General features: G+C 44.4%; 1 protein-coding gene and 1 long non-coding RNA gene across 3 annotated transcripts; both read left to right on the top strand.

The window, feature by feature from the left end:
• On the top strand, positions 1-4,269 carry LOC140592029 (uncharacterized). Its single transcript, XR_011992254.1, has 2 exons — positions 1-266; positions 3,893-4,269. It is a non-coding gene; the product is annotated as an uncharacterized lncRNA (long non-coding RNA).
• A 7,981-nt stretch (positions 4,270-12,250) lies between these two features.
• On the top strand, positions 12,251-19,175 carry LOC140592133 (sialoadhesin-like). Of its 2 annotated transcripts, XM_072714664.1 has the most exons (9): positions 12,251-14,694; positions 14,862-15,224; positions 15,474-15,731; positions 16,144-16,491; positions 17,299-17,556; positions 18,317-18,407; positions 18,506-18,548; positions 18,630-18,698; positions 18,786-19,175. In XM_072714664.1, the coding sequence occupies exons 1-9, from the start codon at positions 14,640-14,642 to the stop codon at positions 18,945-18,947; spliced, it is 1,647 nt and encodes a 548-aa protein (XP_072570765.1). In that variant the 5' UTR covers positions 12,251-14,639; the 3' UTR covers positions 18,948-19,175. The 2 variants fall into 2 exon arrangements, with proteins under 2 accessions (XP_072570765.1, XP_072570766.1); XM_072714665.1 differs by lacking the exon at positions 18,506-18,548 and having other exon boundaries at positions 18,317-18,408.
• The last annotated feature ends 269 nt before the right edge of the window (positions 19,176-19,444 follow it).

The following is a 19,444-nucleotide window of genomic DNA, read 5'->3' as shown; positions in this document are numbered from 1 at the left end:
TTAGACCACTGTGAGACCCTGTTCAGCGTAAGCGGTACAGAAGTAGGCAACAGACAAGGAAATCCCTGGACAGGATGCCAGTTCATCACAGGGCAAACACACAGACACTATGAAATCATCTTATATTTTGCAATTCCAATAGCTGCATGTTTTTGGACTGTGCAAAGACACCAGAGAACCCTGAAAAAACCTACAAAAACACAGGGAGCTCTGTGCACCCAGTATCGGGATCACTGACAACCAGTTTGTCAGCATGGGTACTGATTGTGTCCATAAGAACATAAGAACTATACAAACGAGAGGAGGCCATTCGGCCCATCGAGCTCGCTTGGGGAGAACTTAACTAATAGCTCAGAGTTGTTAAAATCTTATCTAGCTCTGATTTAAAGGAACCCAAGGATTCAGCTTGCACTACGTTATCAGGAAGACTATTCCATACTCTGACTACACGCTGTGTAAAGAAGTGCTTCCTTAAATCCAGTTTGAAATGTTCTCCCGCTAATTTCCACCTATGGCCACGAGTTCTTGTATTTGAACTAATGCTGAAGTAACTATTGGGTTGAACAGCATCCAAACCTGTTAGAATCTTATAGACCTGGATCATGTCCCCCCTCAGTCTCCTTTGCTTGAGGCTGAACAGATTTAGCTCAAATAACCTTTCCTCGTATGACATTCCTCTAAGACCAGGAATCATTCTTGTGGCCCTACGCTGCACCTTTTCTAAGGCCGCTATGTCCTTTTTAAGATATGGTGACCAAACCTGTACACAATATTCTAGGTGAGGTCTCACCAAGGAATTGTATAATCTTAGCATTACCTCCCTTGACTTAAACTCCACACACCTGGAGATATACCCCAACATCCTATTGGCCTTTTTTATTGCTTCCCCGCACTGGCGAGAATGAGACATGGAAGCATCAACATACACACCAAGGTCTTTCTCATAATCAGCTACCTTTATTTCAGTAGGTCCCATAAAATACCTGTACTTTATATTTCTGCTCCCTACATGGAGTACCTTACATTTGTCTATGTTAAATTTCATCTGCCAGGTGTCAGCCCAGTCACTAATTAAATTAAGATCCCGCTGTAGCTGCTGAGCCGCTAGTTCAGTATCTGCTACACCACCCACCTTGGTGTCATCTGCAAATTTCACCAGTTTACTGTATATATTGGTGTCTATATCATTTATGTAAATTAGGAACAAAAGTGGTCCTAAAATTGAACCCTGCGGTACCCCACTATGAACGCAGGCCCACTGTGACATTGAGCCTCTTATAACTACTCGCTGCTTCCTATCCGTTAACCAGTTATCAATCCAGGTCGCTACAGTTCCTAAAATACCTGTCGCTTTGAGTTTAAGTGAACTCTTGTGGGGAACAACATCAAAAGCCTTTTGGAAATCTAAGTAGATGACATCATAGGCCTTCTTATCATCAACTTCCTGAGTAGCTTCCTCAAAAAACTCCAACAGATTTGTTAAACAGGATCTACCTCTCCTAAATCCATGCTGGCTATCCCTCAAAATGTTATTTGAGTATAGGTAATCTACCATTTTCTCTTTGATTATAGCCTCCATAACTTTACCAGTTATACAAGTTAGACTGATTGGCCTATAGTTTGACAAATTACTTCTATCCCCTTTTTTGAAAATGGGCGTTATGTTGGCATGCTTCCAATCAGAAGGTACCACACCTTCAGATAAGGATTTTTGAAACAGTAATGTTAAGGGTCGGCAAATAATATCCCTCATCTCTTTTAACACTATAGGTAAGATGCCATCAGGGCCCTGTGATTTATTTATTTTGAGCTTAGCTAGGCTTTGCAAAACATCAGCTTCAGTTATATATATATTAGTTATAGACGATGTTGGATTAGTAATAAGAACTGGTAAGTTACTAGTGTCCTCAACAGTGAATACCCGTGCAAAACTATCATTGAACTCATTTACTATGTCAATGTCGTTTTCAATTATAAGACCCTTACTATCCTGCAGATTAGTAATTTCAGCCTTTAGAGCTCTTTTAGAGTTAAAATACTGGAAGAAACTTTTAACGTCATCCTTAGCCTCCAATGCGATCTTCCTTTCGACATTCCTTTTAGCTCGTCTAATGTCATTTTTTAATTCAGCCTGTAGATTTAGATACTCTTGCTTTATTATGTCATCATCAGTTATTTTCCATCTCTGGAACAAAGCCCTTTTCCTCCTTACTTTATACTTTATTTCCCTATTAAACCACCTAGGTTGCAATTTCCTAGATTTATTCTTGCTGGAAACAGGTATGAAGTCCTCTTGCACTTGCAATAATGTGCTTTTAAAAAATTCCCATGCCTCTTCAACAGTTTTGTTATTTAACTCCATCCAGTTCACAGTTTCTAGTTTTAATCTCATACAATTGAAGTTAGCCTTCCTAACATTATATATTTTTGATTTGGACTTTGCTCTTCGGGCACTAAACTTAACCTCAAATTTAACCATGTTATGATCGCTACTGTCAAGTGGTTCTAAAACGTCTAATTTACCAATCCTGTCCTGGTTATTAGGCAAAACAAGATCAAGAATGGCATCTCCCCTGGTAGGGGTGTTAACAAACTGAGTAAAAAAACAATCCTGTACTAATTCCACCATCTCAAGTTCATTTTCAGAAGAGCCAGCAACAATGTCCCACTGCATCCCCGGTAGATTAAAATCACCCATAACTACCACATCATTTTTATTGCTCATAATCCTAATATCACTGTATAACAATCTGCTTTCCTCAGCAGCTACATTGGGTGCTCTGTAACAAACACCGACAATTAGGCTATTTGAGTTTGTAGCACCTAATTTTACCCATATAGCTTCCGTACTTTTACTTATATCAGTAAGCTCCCTTGCCTGCAAGTTTTCCTTTACATATACTGCAACACCACCTCCCTTCTTACCTATACGGTCTTTACGGAACAATGTGTAACCATCCATATTATATTCTTGTCCATCCTTATCACTCAACCACGTTTCAGTTATTGCTATAATATCATAAGAGTCTGATGAGATAAGAGCCTCTAAATCATGAATTTTATTCCTAATACTCCTGGCGTTTAAATACAGACAACAAAGGGTAGGCCTATTACAGTGCCTACTTATAATATGATTTTTTGGGGCTTTCCATTTCCCCCCAGTTACATACTTAACTAACCTCCCTGCCCCCCCAGTCCCTAGTTTAAACATTCCTCAACTACTCTACAAATACGCCTTCCCAGTACACTGGTTCCCCTCCGGTTCAGATGCAACCCATCCGGCTTGAACAGGTCCCACCTGTTCCAGAAGGTCCTCCAGTGCCCCATAAACCTAAACCCCTCTTTCCTACAAAATCCTTTTAGCCACACATTTAATCTCCTTATCTCAGCTAACTTAACCTGACTTGCGCGTGGCACGGGGAGTATTTCAGAAAATACCACCATGGACGTTCTGCTTCTAAGCTTATTGGCGACTTCTATAAATTTATCCTGCAGAACAGCCCTTCTACCCTTGCCTATGTCGTTGGTGCCAACATGCACCACGACAACTGGATCCACCCCAGCTGGGGCCAAAAGCTTGTCTACACGATCTGGAAGGTCTCCTACCTGGGCACCAGGCAGGCAAGACACCGTACGGGACCCTCTATCACGCGTGCACACATAACTGTCTACTCCCCTAATAATTGAATCCCCCACTACCACAACCTCCCTCTTTCTGGGGGGAGGGGGCTCCTCAGTGCCCAAGGGCCCACCTGCTTCCCCAGTCCCTTCCGGCTCTAAAGCTGGAAGCACCTGAAACCTGTTAGACACAGACACCTCAGGTGATGCCGCCTCTGTAACATGTGTACGTCTTTTCCTGCGTCTACGACCTACGGTCACCCAGCTCTTACAGCTGTCCAGTTCTCATCAGCTACCCTTTGGTCTTGTAAGTTCCTTAGCTCTGTGTTCATTAGTGTTAGTTACTTCACCTGTGTCTTGTTGCCTTGTGCCCTTGTTGATTGGTTGTTTTTGATGATTCACGCCTGCCTTTTGTTAGTCCTTGTTATCAGTGTATTTAAGTGTCTGCCTTTGTTCATTTCTTCAGTTGGTTGTTGTGTTAGATGTTACTCTGTGTTGCTGAGTGGTTGAGACCCTGCCTGCTCTCTGTGTCACCTTGTTTGGCTACTTTATGATTCTTGTAGTTAGTTCTTATTTTCCCTTGTGGTCCATTTATTTTGTGCCTTTCCCAGTGTGTTCTGTTTTATGTTAATAAACCCCTTCTGTCATGGAGCTGCCAGTGGATAATCACCTTTTTCCTGCCTTTGCCTTGCTGCACCATAAGTGACCAGCCTGCTGGGGACAACAGTGTTGAATGCCGAGCTGTAATGCATAAAAAGCATCCATCATGGATCTATCTTGCTCTGTAGGCATTAAGGATAAGACTCATCTATTTGCACCAATGTGCCAATATAAAAGTTCACAATGCAATTGCACCGATTAAAATGATGTGCACCAGATGCATTGAGTTCCTCCCAAATCGTATCTTTTCTAACAATTTGCATTAGAAAAATCCGATTTATTAATATATTGTGGTGACTCTGGGTTTTGTTATTTGAGTTACTTGTTTAAAATGCTGAATTATTGTTGTTCTGTTCTTTCGCCTGTGATTATCTGTGTTGTGATTGGGGGGGTGAGATGGAGTATGGGTGGGGCATGTGAGAGTGGGGGTGCGCGTGCTTGTGGTGAGAGAGCGTCGGGTGTAAGGGGTTGGTGACCGAGTGCTGTGAGTTGCGGCAAAAAACGACAACGCTATTGTTACGAGCCGTTTAATAAAGGATTGTTAATTTGAGTCAGACCTGTGACTGGTTATCTGGCGGGTCGCTACATTTGGTGTCAGAAGTGAGGATTCGCCCCGGCGCCGGTGAAATCCTGACTGAGATTCACGCCGCCATGGACTGGCCCACGAGCACCCGAGTCAAGGTGGAGAGACAAGACAACACGGAGTGCGCCATAAACATGCCTGAGGAAGGGCGGACAGCGTTGCCGGCTGAGAAATGCTGTAGCCCGCCATGCCATAACGCTGCTGTTTCGTGGCAGTCGAGCACTGCGCGGGCTGCGTCAGTGACACGTCACAGCTGCAGGGTATCCTGTGATGTAAGCAAAGATGGCGGCGCCCTACGTCTCACTTCAGCTGGACTGAAAACGCCGAAATTCTCCGGTAAGGGGAGCCGGGAGGCATACCAGTCGCAGTTTGAACTGTTAGCTGCTGCGGCGTGCTGGTCGGAGGAAACGAAAGCCTTACAGCTGGCTTTAGCGCTGACGGAGGACGCATTAGCATGCTTGCTGCTGCTGGGCCCGGAGGAGAGGAGCGATTATGCGACCCTAGTTGGGGCACTGCAAAGACGCTTTGGGGAGTTTAACCTACGAGGTTCCCAGCATCGCGTCAGGCAGCCTGGTGAGCCACTCCGCATCCTGGCTTATGACATCGAGAGCCTCTGCAGACGTGCGTATGCCACCATGCCGTCTACTATTCAGGGGGAACTGGCCAGAGACCAGTTCATACAAGCTCTCGCGCCGGACAAGCTCCGACTGCATGTGCAGCTCGCCCACCCCTCATGCCTGAGCGAGGCTCTACAGCTGGCCATGGAGAGAGAGACTGCTGTTGGTGCCACGAAGCAGACATCTCTAGTGGTAGCTGCTGCTGCTGAAGCACCTCCACAGAGGCCAGCGTGGGGGGAGGACATTATGCGGGCCGTGGTGACACGCCCAGCACTGCCCCAAGGGGATAGCATCTCGCACAGACGGCCTGTCATCTGCTGGGGGTGCGGCCAACCCGGTCATGTGCTTCGCCTCTGCCCTAAAACTGGCCATCAGCAGGGAAACGAGAGGGGGCCCGTCTAGGCCGGAGAGCGCGGACCCCATCAATTAGCTGCCGGGAAAGGCCTGCTGAATCAGTTGTGACGGTGGGGTGGACTATGGTGGGTAATCTGTGCCACGTGCCTGTCCTAATAGGTTCTATCCCCTGTACGGCCCTTGTAGATACTGGGTCCACAGCCACATTAGTGAGGCCTGATGTTGTCCCAGCAGGTACCATTCTAGAACAGACCTCAGTGCAGCTACAAACGGTGATGGGTGATATGGCCCCTATGGCTGGTAAAGAAACATTTCTTTTCACTGTAGGGAACTTATCAGTGACTTTTTCTGCATGGGTGGCTGAAGTGCAGGACCCGTGCATCTTGGGGTTGGACTTTTTGAGATCCACAGGGTGTGTTGTGGACTTGGGGTTAAGTGAACTGGTCCTACCAGGGGGGCAGCGTGTTCAGTTGACCTCCACATCTCGTCATGTCCCCCCTCTGAGGGTCACTGCTAGCAACCATGCGACCTCAGCAGCAGGGTGCTCACTCACCTCACTGTTGCATGCCAACGAACTGCACCAGAGTGATTTGTCGCGAACCAGGGGGGGCAGCACAGTTATACTTCACACTCCATCGAACCACGCAGCCCTGGCTGTCGGTACGCAGCTAGCTGGGAGCGACATTGTCTCAACCCCAAGTGCTCAGGCCACCCCCTCACCAGCTGAGGATGGTGTGACCGCACCCCCATGTCAGCCACAACAGCCAGAGGTAGAGGGCAGCCAGCACACAAACCGGCTGACCGCAGTTAGAGACATTTGGAGGATGAACTGTGCTGGCTTGGATAGCCAACAGCAAATGGACTTGTGGTAAGTTCTATGTGAGTATAGAGACGCTTTTGCTCTAACTGACAATGAAGTGGGACTCACACACTTAGTACAGCACCACATTGACACTGATGAGGCCCGGCCCATTAAGATGCGTCCCCACCGCCTCCCCATGGTGCAGCAGGAGGCAGCTGATAGAGAAGTGGGGATCATGCTGGAGGCGGGCATCATCGAACCCTCTAACAGTCCGTGGTCTTCTGGGGTGGTCATGGTGCCAAGGAAAAAAGGCCAGAGGTGGAGATTTTGTGTAGACTATAGACCCCTTAATAAAGTGACCAGAAAAGACTGCTACCCCCTCCCTAGAGTTGACGACACTCTAGACCTTGTAACAGGTTCCTCCTGGTTTTCCTCCCTTGACCTGCGCACCGGATACTGGCAGGTTCCCCTCTCGCCTGAGTCCATACCAAAGACCGCATTTAGCATCGGCAGGGGACACTGGCAGTTTAAGGTGCTAAGCTTTGGCTTGTGCAACGCACCAGCGACTTTTGAGAGGCTGATGGACAGTGTGCTGGCCAATGTTCCCCGCTCTGAGTGCCTGGTGTACTTAGATGACATCTTGGTTCACGGGCGGTCTTTCCAAGCCGCTCTGGACTCACTAAGGCTGGTGCTGGGCAGGATTGTGGCGGCAGGGTTGAGATTGCACCCCGATAAATACCACTTCATGCGGAAGGAAGTTGAATTCCTGGGCCATAAGGTGAGCAGTGCAGGCATCAGCACGCTGGACGAAAAAGTCCATGTGATCAGGGACTGGCCAGTACCCGCCGACCAAAGGCAGCTCAAAAGTTTTCTTGGACTGGCCTCTTACTACAGGAGGTTCGTGAAAGGTTTCTCCTGCATAGGGGCGCCCCTCTTTCGCCTGCTTCAGAGAGACCACCCTTTCACGTGGACACAAGACTGCCAGCTCGCATTCGCCACACTGCAGCAGGCCCTTATCAATTCCCCTGTCCTGGCTCCACCTGACCCCAGTCTGCCTTTTGTCCTGGATACGGATGCCAGTAATGTTGGTATGGGGGCAGTGCTCTCTCAGATAGGGGATGAAGGGGAACATGTGGTGGCTTACTTTAGCCAGGTCTTCGACAAGTGTGAACGGGGCTATTGTGTGACCAGAAGGGAGCTGCTGGCTGTAGTGGTGGCCACACACCACTTCAAATACCACCTTTGCGGGGCCCCCTTCACCATCAGGACTGACCACGCTGCACTGCAATGGCTAATGTCATTCCGAGAGCCTGAGGAACAGGTGGCTCGGTGGTTGGAGGGGCTGCAGTCATTCAACTTCACCGTGGTGCACAGGACCGGTGCCCAACACGCCAACGCAGACGCTTTGTCTCGTCGACTGTGTGCTGCGGTTGGCTGCAACTACTGTGATCGGAGGGACGCCAGGGAAAGAGAGCTGCGGGGTGAGGAGACCGGAGCTGTGAGGACATGCTGTATGTTGCAGGTGATGGACGCTGCAGGGTGGGCAGGCCATCAGGAGGAGGACTGTGACATGCGGCCAGTACGCCAGTGGGTTCAGAGTGGGCAGAGGCCATCCTGGGACAAGGTAGTGGGGCAGTCAGTGGCCACCAAGGGACTGTGGTGCAAATATAGCGCGCTGCGCTTGTGGGATGGTGTGCTGCAGCGGGCATGGAAAGAACCTGCCACGGGGCAGGAGAGGTGGCAAGTCGTGGTGCCTAAGACCCTTAGAGATGCTGTGCTGGGGGCATGTCATGGGGGGGGCGGTTCAGGGCACTTTGGAGTTGCTAAAACCCTCCGTCGCCTCCGTCAGGGGTTTTATTGGGGGCAGCACAGGCGTGATGTGGAAGATTTTTGTCGCCAGTGCGATGTATGTGCTACGTATAAAGGGCCCCCTGATCAGTCACATGCACCACTTCAGCAGCGGGCAGTTGGGGCACCCATGGAGAGAGTGGCCGTGGATGTCATGGGCCCTTTCCCTGTCTCTGACAATGGGAACAAATATGTACTGTGTGCAATGGATTATTTCACCAAATGGCCGGAAGCCTATGCCCTCCCAGACCAGGAAGCGGAGACGGTGGCAGATGCATTGTTGGAGGGCATGTTCAGTCGGTTTGGCACAGCCGAGACCATCCACAGCGACCAGGGTAGGAATTTCGAGTCTAGGGTTTTCGCTGCCCTGTGTGACCGGCTGGGCATGCAGAAAACACGCACTACTCTACTGCATCTGCAGAGCGATGGCCTAGTGGAGAGGTTTAACCACACGATGCAGCAGCAACTGGCCATACTTACTGCTGACCACCAGCGTGACTGGGACAGACACCTACCCCTTGTCCTGATGGCCTACCGCTCAGCGGTGCAGAGTTCCACCAACTGCACCCCCGCACTGCTGATGTTGGGGAGAGAACTGCGAACGCCAGCGGAGCTGGCTTTCGGGAGGCCACCGGACACTCCAGCCGGGCTGCCAGGCCCAGAGTATGCCCGTAAGCTGCAGGACCGCTTGGACAGTGCTCACGCTTTTGCCTGAGACCAGCTGGAGAAGTCGGGCCTGCGACAAAAGCGTTATTATGACCTGAAAAATAGAGGGAGACATTTCCAACCTGAGGAGCTGGTTTGGGTCTTCACCCCCAAGCGGAAGAAAGGGCGTTGCCCTAAGCTGGACAGTCACTGGGAGGGACCATGTAGAGTTGTGGAACGGATGGGGGAGGTAGTTTACAAGGTGCAGGTTCCCCCGAGGGGTAGGAAAGTGGCCCTCCGCCGAGATAGGTTAGCCCCTTACAGGGGTACGGCTGTCCCTTCATTTGTACTGGGACCAATCCTGCAATCCCCCCCTGAACCTTCCCCAGATCCAAACCCTGTGCCCAACTCCAACCATACATCCACTGACTCCACTAATCCTGTTTCTCCCTTGCCCCAGACCCCTCTTTCCCTTGTGTCCCCGAGTTCAAGACCGGATAGTGCCCCGGGAAGACCACAGAGACAGAAGCGGAGGCCCACCCGTCTTAGAGACTTTATTGTGTCCCCTCGTGGGCGAGGGGCTTCATAATGGGGAGGGCAGTGTGGTGACTCTGGGTTTTCTTATTTGAGTTACTTGTTTAAAATGCTGAATTATTGTTGTTCTGTTCTTTCGCCTGTGATTATCTGTGTTGTGATTGGGGGGGTGAGATGGAGTATGGGTGGGGCATGTGAGAGTGGGGGTGCGCGTGTGTGTGGTGAGAGAGCGTGGGGTGTAAGGGGTTGGTGACCGAGTGCTGTGAGTTGCGGCAAAAAATGACAACGCTATTGTTACGAGCCGTTTAATAAAGAACTGTTAATTTGAGTCAGACCTGTGACTGGTTATCTGGCGGGTCGCTACAATATATTTATTAGTATGCTTTATTGTTCAGATACAAGACAATCAATTATATTTAGATTGATTCCCCCTCTCTAAACTGTTTGTTGCTCTCTCCCATCTCCAGGTGCCCACCGCTGTCGGTGTCTCCTCAAGTCTCTCTGCTGTGTCTCGCATGAATTGGAGGCGTGTTTAGCGGGTTAGATTATCACAGAGAAGGAAGAGCTGCACGTTCCAGCAAATTGCTACAAATAAAATGTTTGGCAACACTTTGGATTTAAGAGAGACAATTTGACAAAACTCGTGCAATTTGCAGAATAGGCTGTACCGCTATGAAGTACACAGGCAGCACGACAAACTTAAAGCAACGACAGTGTGAGTTCACTGCCCCTCCTTCAGTGTGGGGCGCCAACTGTCAAGCGCTCGATTTCATGCACAAAATATATATTGAGCTACAAAAAGCAATATTTAATGATGACTATATTTAATCACTCTCTTATATTTGACTATTTAATGAATAATATGAATAATATTCAAAATGTAACTGGAGCTTGTCTTTAGGTGGACAAAATTCAGAAAGGAATCATTTGATTTCATCATTAAATATTGTTTTTTGTGGCACAAAACATATTCTGCGCTTGACACTTGGCGCCTCACGTCAGAGACACATTAACATGGTCAGAGTTGTCTGGGCTACTTGAGTCGTATTTTCCCGTAATGTTGTAGTTGTTGGGGGAAATACATTTGCTGTTAACATCGGCACATATATAAATAGTTCTGAGAAAGGGGTGTGTGGCTGTGATAAGCATTGTTTTTAGCGTACAGTAGACCCCTGGGCTTCAGCCTGGACAAGCCTGTGCATTGAAGTGTCCCTGTGCAGCCCTTATCAAAACATGACAGCTGAAATGTCTTAATAATATTAGTATTGTGCTCAAATACAGTGGATAATCTTACCATCTTACTCTCATATGAGACATATGAGAGTAATTTAAATAATAATTTAAATGACATTTATTTATTGAATACTGTCACAAAACACCCTCCATAACTTTGGGCTTGTTTTTCTGTGAAGTCGATTACAAATATTGGTCCTTGCAGGTTGCAGTGTTTCTGGCTTGTTTCTATAGTATAGTCCTTATTTGGTCTTGCTCCCATCTCCTGTCTCTTTCCACTATGCCTGTCTAATAAAGCGAAACGGCCGAGTTTGTCCTGTTTCAGGATCCCATTCCTGCCACTTCTCTCCTTCCCCATACAAATAAAAAAAAATCAAAATTGCACGACTGATGGACTTTCTTTAGCTAGTTTATTAACAATCAGGCCCGGATCTAGACTGCTTAGATTGGGGGGCAATTTGAAATTTTGGGTGGGCAGCATTTCACACAATGGACTATAATACAGTGCAGGAGTGCATTGGCCTGTCGCGATAAACGATAAATCAATTAATTGTACGATAATTAAAATGAGGTCGATAATTTTTCCGGCCGCAGTAATTTTCATTTGCATGCTTGTTTGTTTTCCTCGTGTCTCTCTCTACACAATGGGAATATTGGTTCTTTTTAGCAAACCAGCTCATTTGGCTCAGCTCACCAAGAAGAGCCTGCTCTTTCGGCTATTAAACGGCTCTTTTTAAAAAATAAAACTCGCCCCTCTCTTCGTTTAACCTGATGCTGATTAGCGTGACCTGGATTGAGCTTGTTAAAAATAAGACGCCGTCTCGTGGGTGGGTTTTTTCGGAAGACAACGTGTTCCGGCCACTGTCGTCCTTAATGTTTAGGCAGCTCAAAAACAAGGACAATTCTATAAACATTAATAAAACGGCTCTTGAACAGGAGCCAGCTCCCATCATTCACTAAAAAGAGTCAGCTCAAAGAGTCGTCTTATTCGCGAATGACACATCACTAGTAATGAGGCATGAACCCTTGTGTCAGTGGGCTCTTTGCACATCAGCTTCCGCGTTCATGGAAATGCTGCTTGCTCATTTCTGGTCTGTGAAAAATGGCATTGGTTTATATGGCGTTAAATTAGTGCCAAAACTCGCGCACATAAAAACCGCGCGCGTATGCGCTCGTGAGCAGAAAGTCCATGCTCTCTATGTGCTCGTGTCTGCACAGCACTCGCTCGCTCGACAGGATGAATTTTGACACTTTGGAGGTGGGAACAGTGGCTAATATCTCCGCTCCTTTGATTGTTTTTTTTAAATATTGACTATGATTGGCTATTTGCTTTGGTAAAAGATGAAGATAACTTGTCACTGACCGTGGTTAAGTTAGCCTCATATTTTCATATTATTTTTGTCTGTAATAGTTATTAATTATTATATTGCATCTACTTAAAGTGCAATGGAGCAACAACTACAGTAATGCTACTTTCACACCACAAGTGTCAAAGACGCCAGCCGTCGCTCCCGCCGCCCTGAACGCGACGCTAGCCAACGCCGGAGACGCTCTCTGACGTCATAGAGTGGGCGGGGACAAGGCCACTCAGAATGCCAGGCTCTGAGAACTTTTTAACGACAGTTCAACTAAAACACATAATTATGTTTTGACAAACACTAATGCTATAAATAGGTTTAACATTACCGACAATTTGCACTGTTTTCTCTGCTATGGCGCCAAAATTACTACAAAAAAATATATTATGCACTTCATCATCTCACCTGGAACACCGATTGTTTCGGACACCAGCATTGTTTCACAGCTCATTACCATAAAGTTGACTGGGATTCAATTTCTGTCTGACGCTCCCGCCGCGCCGCTTCCATAGAGAATGAATGACTTCCGGTCGCTTTGACGCTCTCGCCGCTCGCAGTGTGAACGTAGCATAAGGGGTTAATAGCTCTAAAACAAAATGGGACAGCCATGTCCAGCCATGTTTTCATCAGTGGACTCTGGGGGATAATAAGCACACCCCTTGGATTTTCAAGATCACTTTAAATGTGAAGAAACACGTAATCAAACAATTCAACTGCTGTATATTTGCTTTGTCCCACGGTGCACTGCCTAAATCACACTTTACAACTTATTTATGGATTCATTTGTTTTATCAATTAACTGTCAATATGGATGAAGCCCACAAGCCCGCGTAGATAGGGTCCAGCTAACGCGAGCGCATAGAGAGGATGGGTTTTCAGCTCGCTAGCGCACGCGCGCGCGTGGTTTGACTTTTGGCACTAATTTAACGCCGAGCGAGCGAGTGCTGTGCAAACGCAAGCGCGTAGAGAGCATGGATTTTCTGCTCGCGAGCGCATACGCGCGTGGTTTTTATGCGCACTAATTTTATGGCACTAATTGAACGCCATACACACGTCAAGTTACTCGCAAAGTTACCCCGATAAGCCAGTAACCCTGCTTCGTAGTACAGGCCACAGTACTAGCAAAGATCCTTATTCAACACAACATTACAGCAAACTACAGCAACAAAAGATGCATTTTAACAAGAAGGAGCTTTAATAAGAATAAGGTAACATTCCTCCTCCATTTTCACAGGCAACTACAAAAGCTCCACAGAAGAATATCTGATGGGCCGAATGAAATAAACGTGATTGACATTTAGAAGGCGCAGGGTGGGCAGAGCAGAAATTTGGTTGGGCATTGCCCACCCCCGCCCACTTCTAGATCCAGTTTAAGTATCTTGGGGTCTTGTTTATGAGTGAGGAAAGAAGGGAGTGGGAGATTGGTAAACAGATCGGTGCAGCGTTGGGCTCAGCCTTAGCGATAGGGTGAGGAGCTCAGACATTCAGGAGGGGCTCAAAGTAGAATCGATGCCCCTCCACATTGAAAGGAGCCAGCTGAGGTGGTTTGGGCATCTATCTAGGATGCCTCCTGGATGCCTCCCTGGGGAGGTGTTTTGGGCACATCCAGCCGGGAGGAGACCCTGAGGCAGACCCAGGACACGCTGGAGAGATTATACTGTACCTCTACTGTAGGCTGGCCGGGAAACGCCTTGGTATTCCCCCAGAGGAGCTGGAAGAGGTGGCTGGGAAGACGGAGGTCTGGGCATCCCTGCTTAGACTGCTGGCTCTGTGATCTGATCCCAGATAAGCAGCAGAGGATGGATGGATGGATGGATGTCTATTTACTTGTACTTTGTACAGTGACAATAAAGTTGAATCTAATGTGTTGTAATCTAATCCAGTTTAAACTCAGTCTGTGTTGTATCTCTGTGTAGCAGTTTTCCTGGTTCATCCCTCTGTCACTGCGGTTTTTATGTTCTGTAGCAAAAGACAAGCAGAGAGTTTAAATGGTGCTGATGTTAGCAGCAAATGCATTACAAGTATAGTTCAAGTTAAAAGAAAAAACTGAGAGCCACTTCCTGTACATTTACATTAGATTGGATTCCTTTGCTTCTGGGTATTTAGGGTGTGAGGTTACAGAATAAAATTAAAGTGAAAAACAAGAAAACAAGAAAATATGACAGCTGGTATTTCTTGTCAAAACATAAGATGGATTTCATTTAGTTTTTAAGTTAACAAAAGAGGAAATAGTTCTTCTTGATCTGTTGAATGAAAGAGGAAATAAGCAGGCACCAAATCGAACACGTATATAAATAGTTCTGAAAGAGAAGGGGGGGGGGGAGTTGATTCATGCATATTAATTCTACAGTCCCTGAACAGACAGTGTGTCAGAAAGAAGAGCAGAGATGGGACTTCAGTACGCTCTGAATTTCTGGATACTAGCTGTTGTCTTTTTACCAGGTAAGAAAAGCAATAGCTCAGCATGTGATGGCATCTTTTGTTTGGATTAAATTTGTTAAAATTCTCATCAGTGTAAATAAAATCTAATCAGTGTTATTCCAGTAGGATTAAGGGCCTTAGCCTTAAAACATTTATCTTTTTTTTATTTTTTTAACATTTTTTTCCAGGGCCCCTGGGTAGCGAATGGGGTGTAGAGTATTCAATAAATCCACTCTGTGCCATCAGAGGATCCACTGTGGTCATTCCCTGTTCATATAAACATCCAGCTTCATTAAGAGTAGAGACAGTAATGTGGTGTCTTGATGATGAGATCTGTGATAAAATGCTATACGTCTCTCACAGCAGTAATACAAACATTAGTGCTGAGTACAGAGGCAGGGCAGAATATTTAGGGAACAAAGAGAAGAACTGCACATTGCAGATAAAGAACATTACACACAAACATGCTGGTGTGTATACATTTAGGTTCACGACCAATGAAAAAACGGGAAAATGGAGTGGAAAACCTGGGACGACTCTTAAAGTTGATGGTAAGTCTTGGTAAAAACTTATTTCTAAATATTTATTCAGAAAAAAAACTAGGGAATAAAGTTATCTTTATTATTTACAAAATAATATTTATATAAGTATAAATCAGAAATTCACGATCTTCCTAGAAACAATATTTTAATGTATATGTGACTGAAAAATGTTGAGATTTTGTGGTTCTGTGAATGTCCAAATATGATGAAAACATTATGGATAGCTTACTATAAATCTAATAGATAAATTTCCTTCAGAATTAAAGGTGGTGATGACCTCACAGAAAGGGGGTAAAGGAATAAGTGAGGAAGACTCAATGAATCTGACATGTGGCACAGACAGCTGCTCTCTCAGCCAATCAGAATTCACCTGGTTTAAGGACGACCAGACGCTCCCAGAAACACAGTCCACACTTCACTTCAGGCCTGCCTGCAAATATCACTCTGCAAACTACTCCTGTGGATTAAAAGGCAACAGACAGACTGTGTCTGAAGTAGTGAATTTCTCTATTGAAGGTTAGTAGCTCAGTCCTTGTGGGAGGAATTTCTGCAAAAACAAAAATGATAATGATAACATGAAGATGCAATCTCTACTTTGCCAATTAGTCTTTGTGAAAGATTCTGCAAAAAATTAAAAATAAATAAATAAAATTAAATAACACCATTTGCATTAATCTATAATTTGTGAAAAATTGAAAGATTAAAAACCATTTTTGTCTTTTCCAGTTTGACTTTGCATTTTCTACTTTGCTTTTTCATTTTCCAATTTGCTTTTCCATAGTGGAGATTGTGTTTTTATTTTATCATTATCATTCTCATTTTCTTGTTTGCAGAAAATACATCCCATAAATCCTTAAAGTTTTAAAGTTAAAATTGTACCAAAACCAAGATGAACAAACCATCGCTTCATGTTCTCTGTGGATTATAGATGGTGCATGGACTGTGCGTTACACAGAGAGAAACCTGTGTGCAGTGAGAGGATCGACTGTGCTCATTCAGTGTGAATATGAGTATCCAGAGCCATACAAAGTGGACTCCAGGATGTGGAGTCATAATGATGTGGACTGTACTGGAAACCCATATGTCTATCACAGTAATAATACAAACATTAGTGCTGAGTACACAGGCAGAGCAGAATTCTTGGGGAACAATATGAGGAACTGTACATTGCAGATAAAGAACATTAGAGAGACGGATGCTGGAGAGTATAGATTCAGATTCATAACGAACGGGTGTGAGAAGTGTGGTGGACCTGGAGTGACTCTTCAAGTTGATGGTGAGTCTTTACCTTTTTTGGGTTTCAGTTATTGTTCGTGTAACACAGACTAATCTAGCCTATTTCATAAATGTTTACACTGTTGTCTTATAGAAATGTAACTCATTACTGAATATAAATTACTGCTGGTGATGCTGTGCATAATATTCTTAATAAACTTGAGAATATCAACCAGAAAGCAGATTACAGCACTGAGATGCTGAGTACATGATCAGGCATAACAAGTTATTCTTATTATTATTATTATTATTATTATTTTAATGTTTCATTTATTTTTGGGATTTCACTTTTTGGCCAAACTATTACCACTCATGATAAATTCATAACAAAAAGGGAAAAAAAGAAAAAAAAGAAAATCCAAGGGAAGACACGGGACCCAAGATTACCAAATAAAGAATTTAATGAAGATAATTAAAAAAAAGAATACTACACAACATATATAGATAATGCATGGTTGTCAGTAATCAGTAGTGCAGGCATGCCATGTTCATGTAGTGTAGAATAAATACAACCAACAAAAATCAAATACAAAACAAAACCATAAACACAAAACAAATGGCAACGTGCAACCGGCGCCTAAGCAGGAGCCCCATGTTCCCCAAAGCCTAGCCATTTTAAAAGGGAACAAATCAGCTACAGCCTTAACAAGCATCAGGTGTAACTGGCTCGCAGATACTCGGTGTCATGACAATGAAAATTGCCAAAACCAAATGACCATCAGACCACAACCCACACTTAAGGTCGTCACATAAATATTACTGCTGAAATGTGAAATATCTTCTTATATTATGTACTGTATACTTTCAGAACTGAAGGTGGTGATGACCTCATCCACAGCAAATGGAGCAATAAGGGAAGGAGACACTGTGAACCTGACATGTCGCACAGACAGCTGCTCTCTCAGCCAATCAGAATTCAGCTGGTATAAGGACAACCAGACGCTCCCAGAAACACAGTCCACACTTCACTTCAGTCCCATATCCTATCATCACACAGGAAAATATTCATGTGCTTTAAATGGCAGAAAGGTAGCTGTATCTAACGAAGTGAATATCATTGTTGAAAGTAAGTAAAGTTTAATAAAAGAATAAGTTTTTAATTTGGCTGTAAAAAGCATGTATATACCATTTTTATAATAGAGGAATTAAGTGTTGACACAACAGACTGGCAGCTGAAATAATATCTGTGAAAATTAATTGTGGGCTTTATGAAGCAGGGTTATTGTTGTGTGACTCAGCATTTCATTTACATATGAGAATTACAAACATTGCTGCTTTATTGTTGTTTTTGTATATTATGCTCCGCGTTAATATTCATGTTACATATTGGGATCCTTATAGTTAATCAGTTATTATGCCTTTAAACTTTTCAGTTGGCTCTAAGAATTATGTAATTTTTATAATAGAGGGATTAAGTATTGACACAACAGTGCAGAATAGCAGCTGAAATTATATTAAATTAATTGTGGGCTTTATGAAGCAGGATTATTGTTGTGTGACTCAGCATTTCATTTGCATATGAAAATTACAAACATTGCTGCTTCATTTTTGTTTCTCCATTTTATGCTCCTTGTTTGCATTCCAACACATTTGTTTTAAGATGACTAGTATTTGTAATATTCAGGTTACATATTGCGATCCCTATAGTTAATCGGTTTATCCTATTAACACGATTAATCCCTCACTGTCAGTTCTGAGGACACTGGGCAGTAACACTGTAAGGTTACTCCATCACTACTCTCAGCTCTGTAAACAGTGTGTATCTGACAGCTTAGCATTTGTGATTCTGATTGGGTCAAGCAACGTTTTCCTTTCTCTGTTTACAGGTCATTTTAATAGAATAATTATAATTACTGTTGTGGGAATATTATTGGTTGTGTTGACTGGAGCTGTTGTGATTATCATCTTCATGAAAAGGTAATGTATTGTCTTTAAAGACCTGTGTCACTATATTCCTTTCTTTTAAATTTAAAATTAAACTGGGCTGCTAAGTATTTAATGTGTCTCTGTTACAGGGTAAATTCACTCAATGTGGACAAAAATCAGGGAACCAAGATGGTATGACCTTGTTTCTGATTATTTCTTGGTCACATGATGCGACAGGTTTTATAGAAGAATTTTAATCTTTTGAAATTACAGAGAGAAGACAAGGACCTGCGCAGTGATTCAGAAACACAGGCTGAGTCAGCTATTTATGCCAATTTCATGGCAAGTCTAATCTGTACTGCTTTCATCAAAATGTATATCTATGTAAATTTGGTTTTGTGCTTTATTCTTTTCTGTTTTCCATCTTAGGACTCTTCTAGGGAGAAGAGTGGGACTAGCAACAGATATTCTGAGGAATCCTGTGAGCTCCCAGACTATGGAAATGTAAATATTCAAGAACAAGTTTATGGAAATGTAAATATTGAATTAACCGAGTATGAAAATGTAAATATCAAAGAAATGGCAGAATAACAGAGCTGGTGGAAGAGAAACAACTTGGGTCAAAAACACATTAAATAAATGTACAGATGTTACATACCTGTTACATAAATGTACACTGGTGTTACACTTTTAGTATCTGTGGCTACATTTTCTCTTGCCACACTGATAATTCTTGCCATAAAGAATGTAAGCTTTATTTCAAACATGTAACTGAAAGAAACATAAAAACTGAATAAAGCTTTTGTTTTGTTTATATTATCAAGCTTATATGTATTTCACTTAAAATGTATAACTAGGCTCCAGCCCCCTCAAGGCCCCTGACTAAGATAAGCTGTTAGTGGATGGATGGATGGATGGATGGATGGAATGAATGTGTATAGGCTTTAGACCACTGTGAGACCCTGTTCAGCATAAGCGGTACAGAAGTAGGCAACAGACAAGGAAATCCCTGGACAGGATGCCAGTTCATCACAGGGCAAACACACAGACACTATGGACATCTTATATTCTCCAATTCCAATAGCTGC

The sequence above is a fragment of the Paramormyrops kingsleyae genome, chromosome 7, assembly GCF_048594095.1.
Source record: "Paramormyrops kingsleyae isolate MSU_618 chromosome 7, PKINGS_0.4, whole genome shotgun sequence".
NCBI classification, from domain to species: domain Eukaryota; kingdom Metazoa; phylum Chordata; class Actinopteri; order Osteoglossiformes; family Mormyridae; genus Paramormyrops; species Paramormyrops kingsleyae.
This window is presented reverse-complemented; position numbering and strand designations above follow the sequence as displayed.

Bases quoted from the DNA above. Each gene is read 5' to 3' on its own strand.
- LOC140592133 (XM_072714664.1), top strand. From the start codon at position 14,640: ATGGGACTTCAGTACGCTCTGAATTTCTGGATACTAGCTGTTGTCTTT. The intron at 15,732-16,143 runs GTTAGTAGCTCA...TGTGGATTATAG, and splicing joins AGTGAATTTCTCTATTGAAG to ATGGTGCATGGACTGTGCGT. The intron at 18,549-18,629 runs GTATGACCTTGT...TTGAAATTACAG, and splicing joins AAAATCAGGGAACCAAGATG to AGAGAAGACAAGGACCTGCG.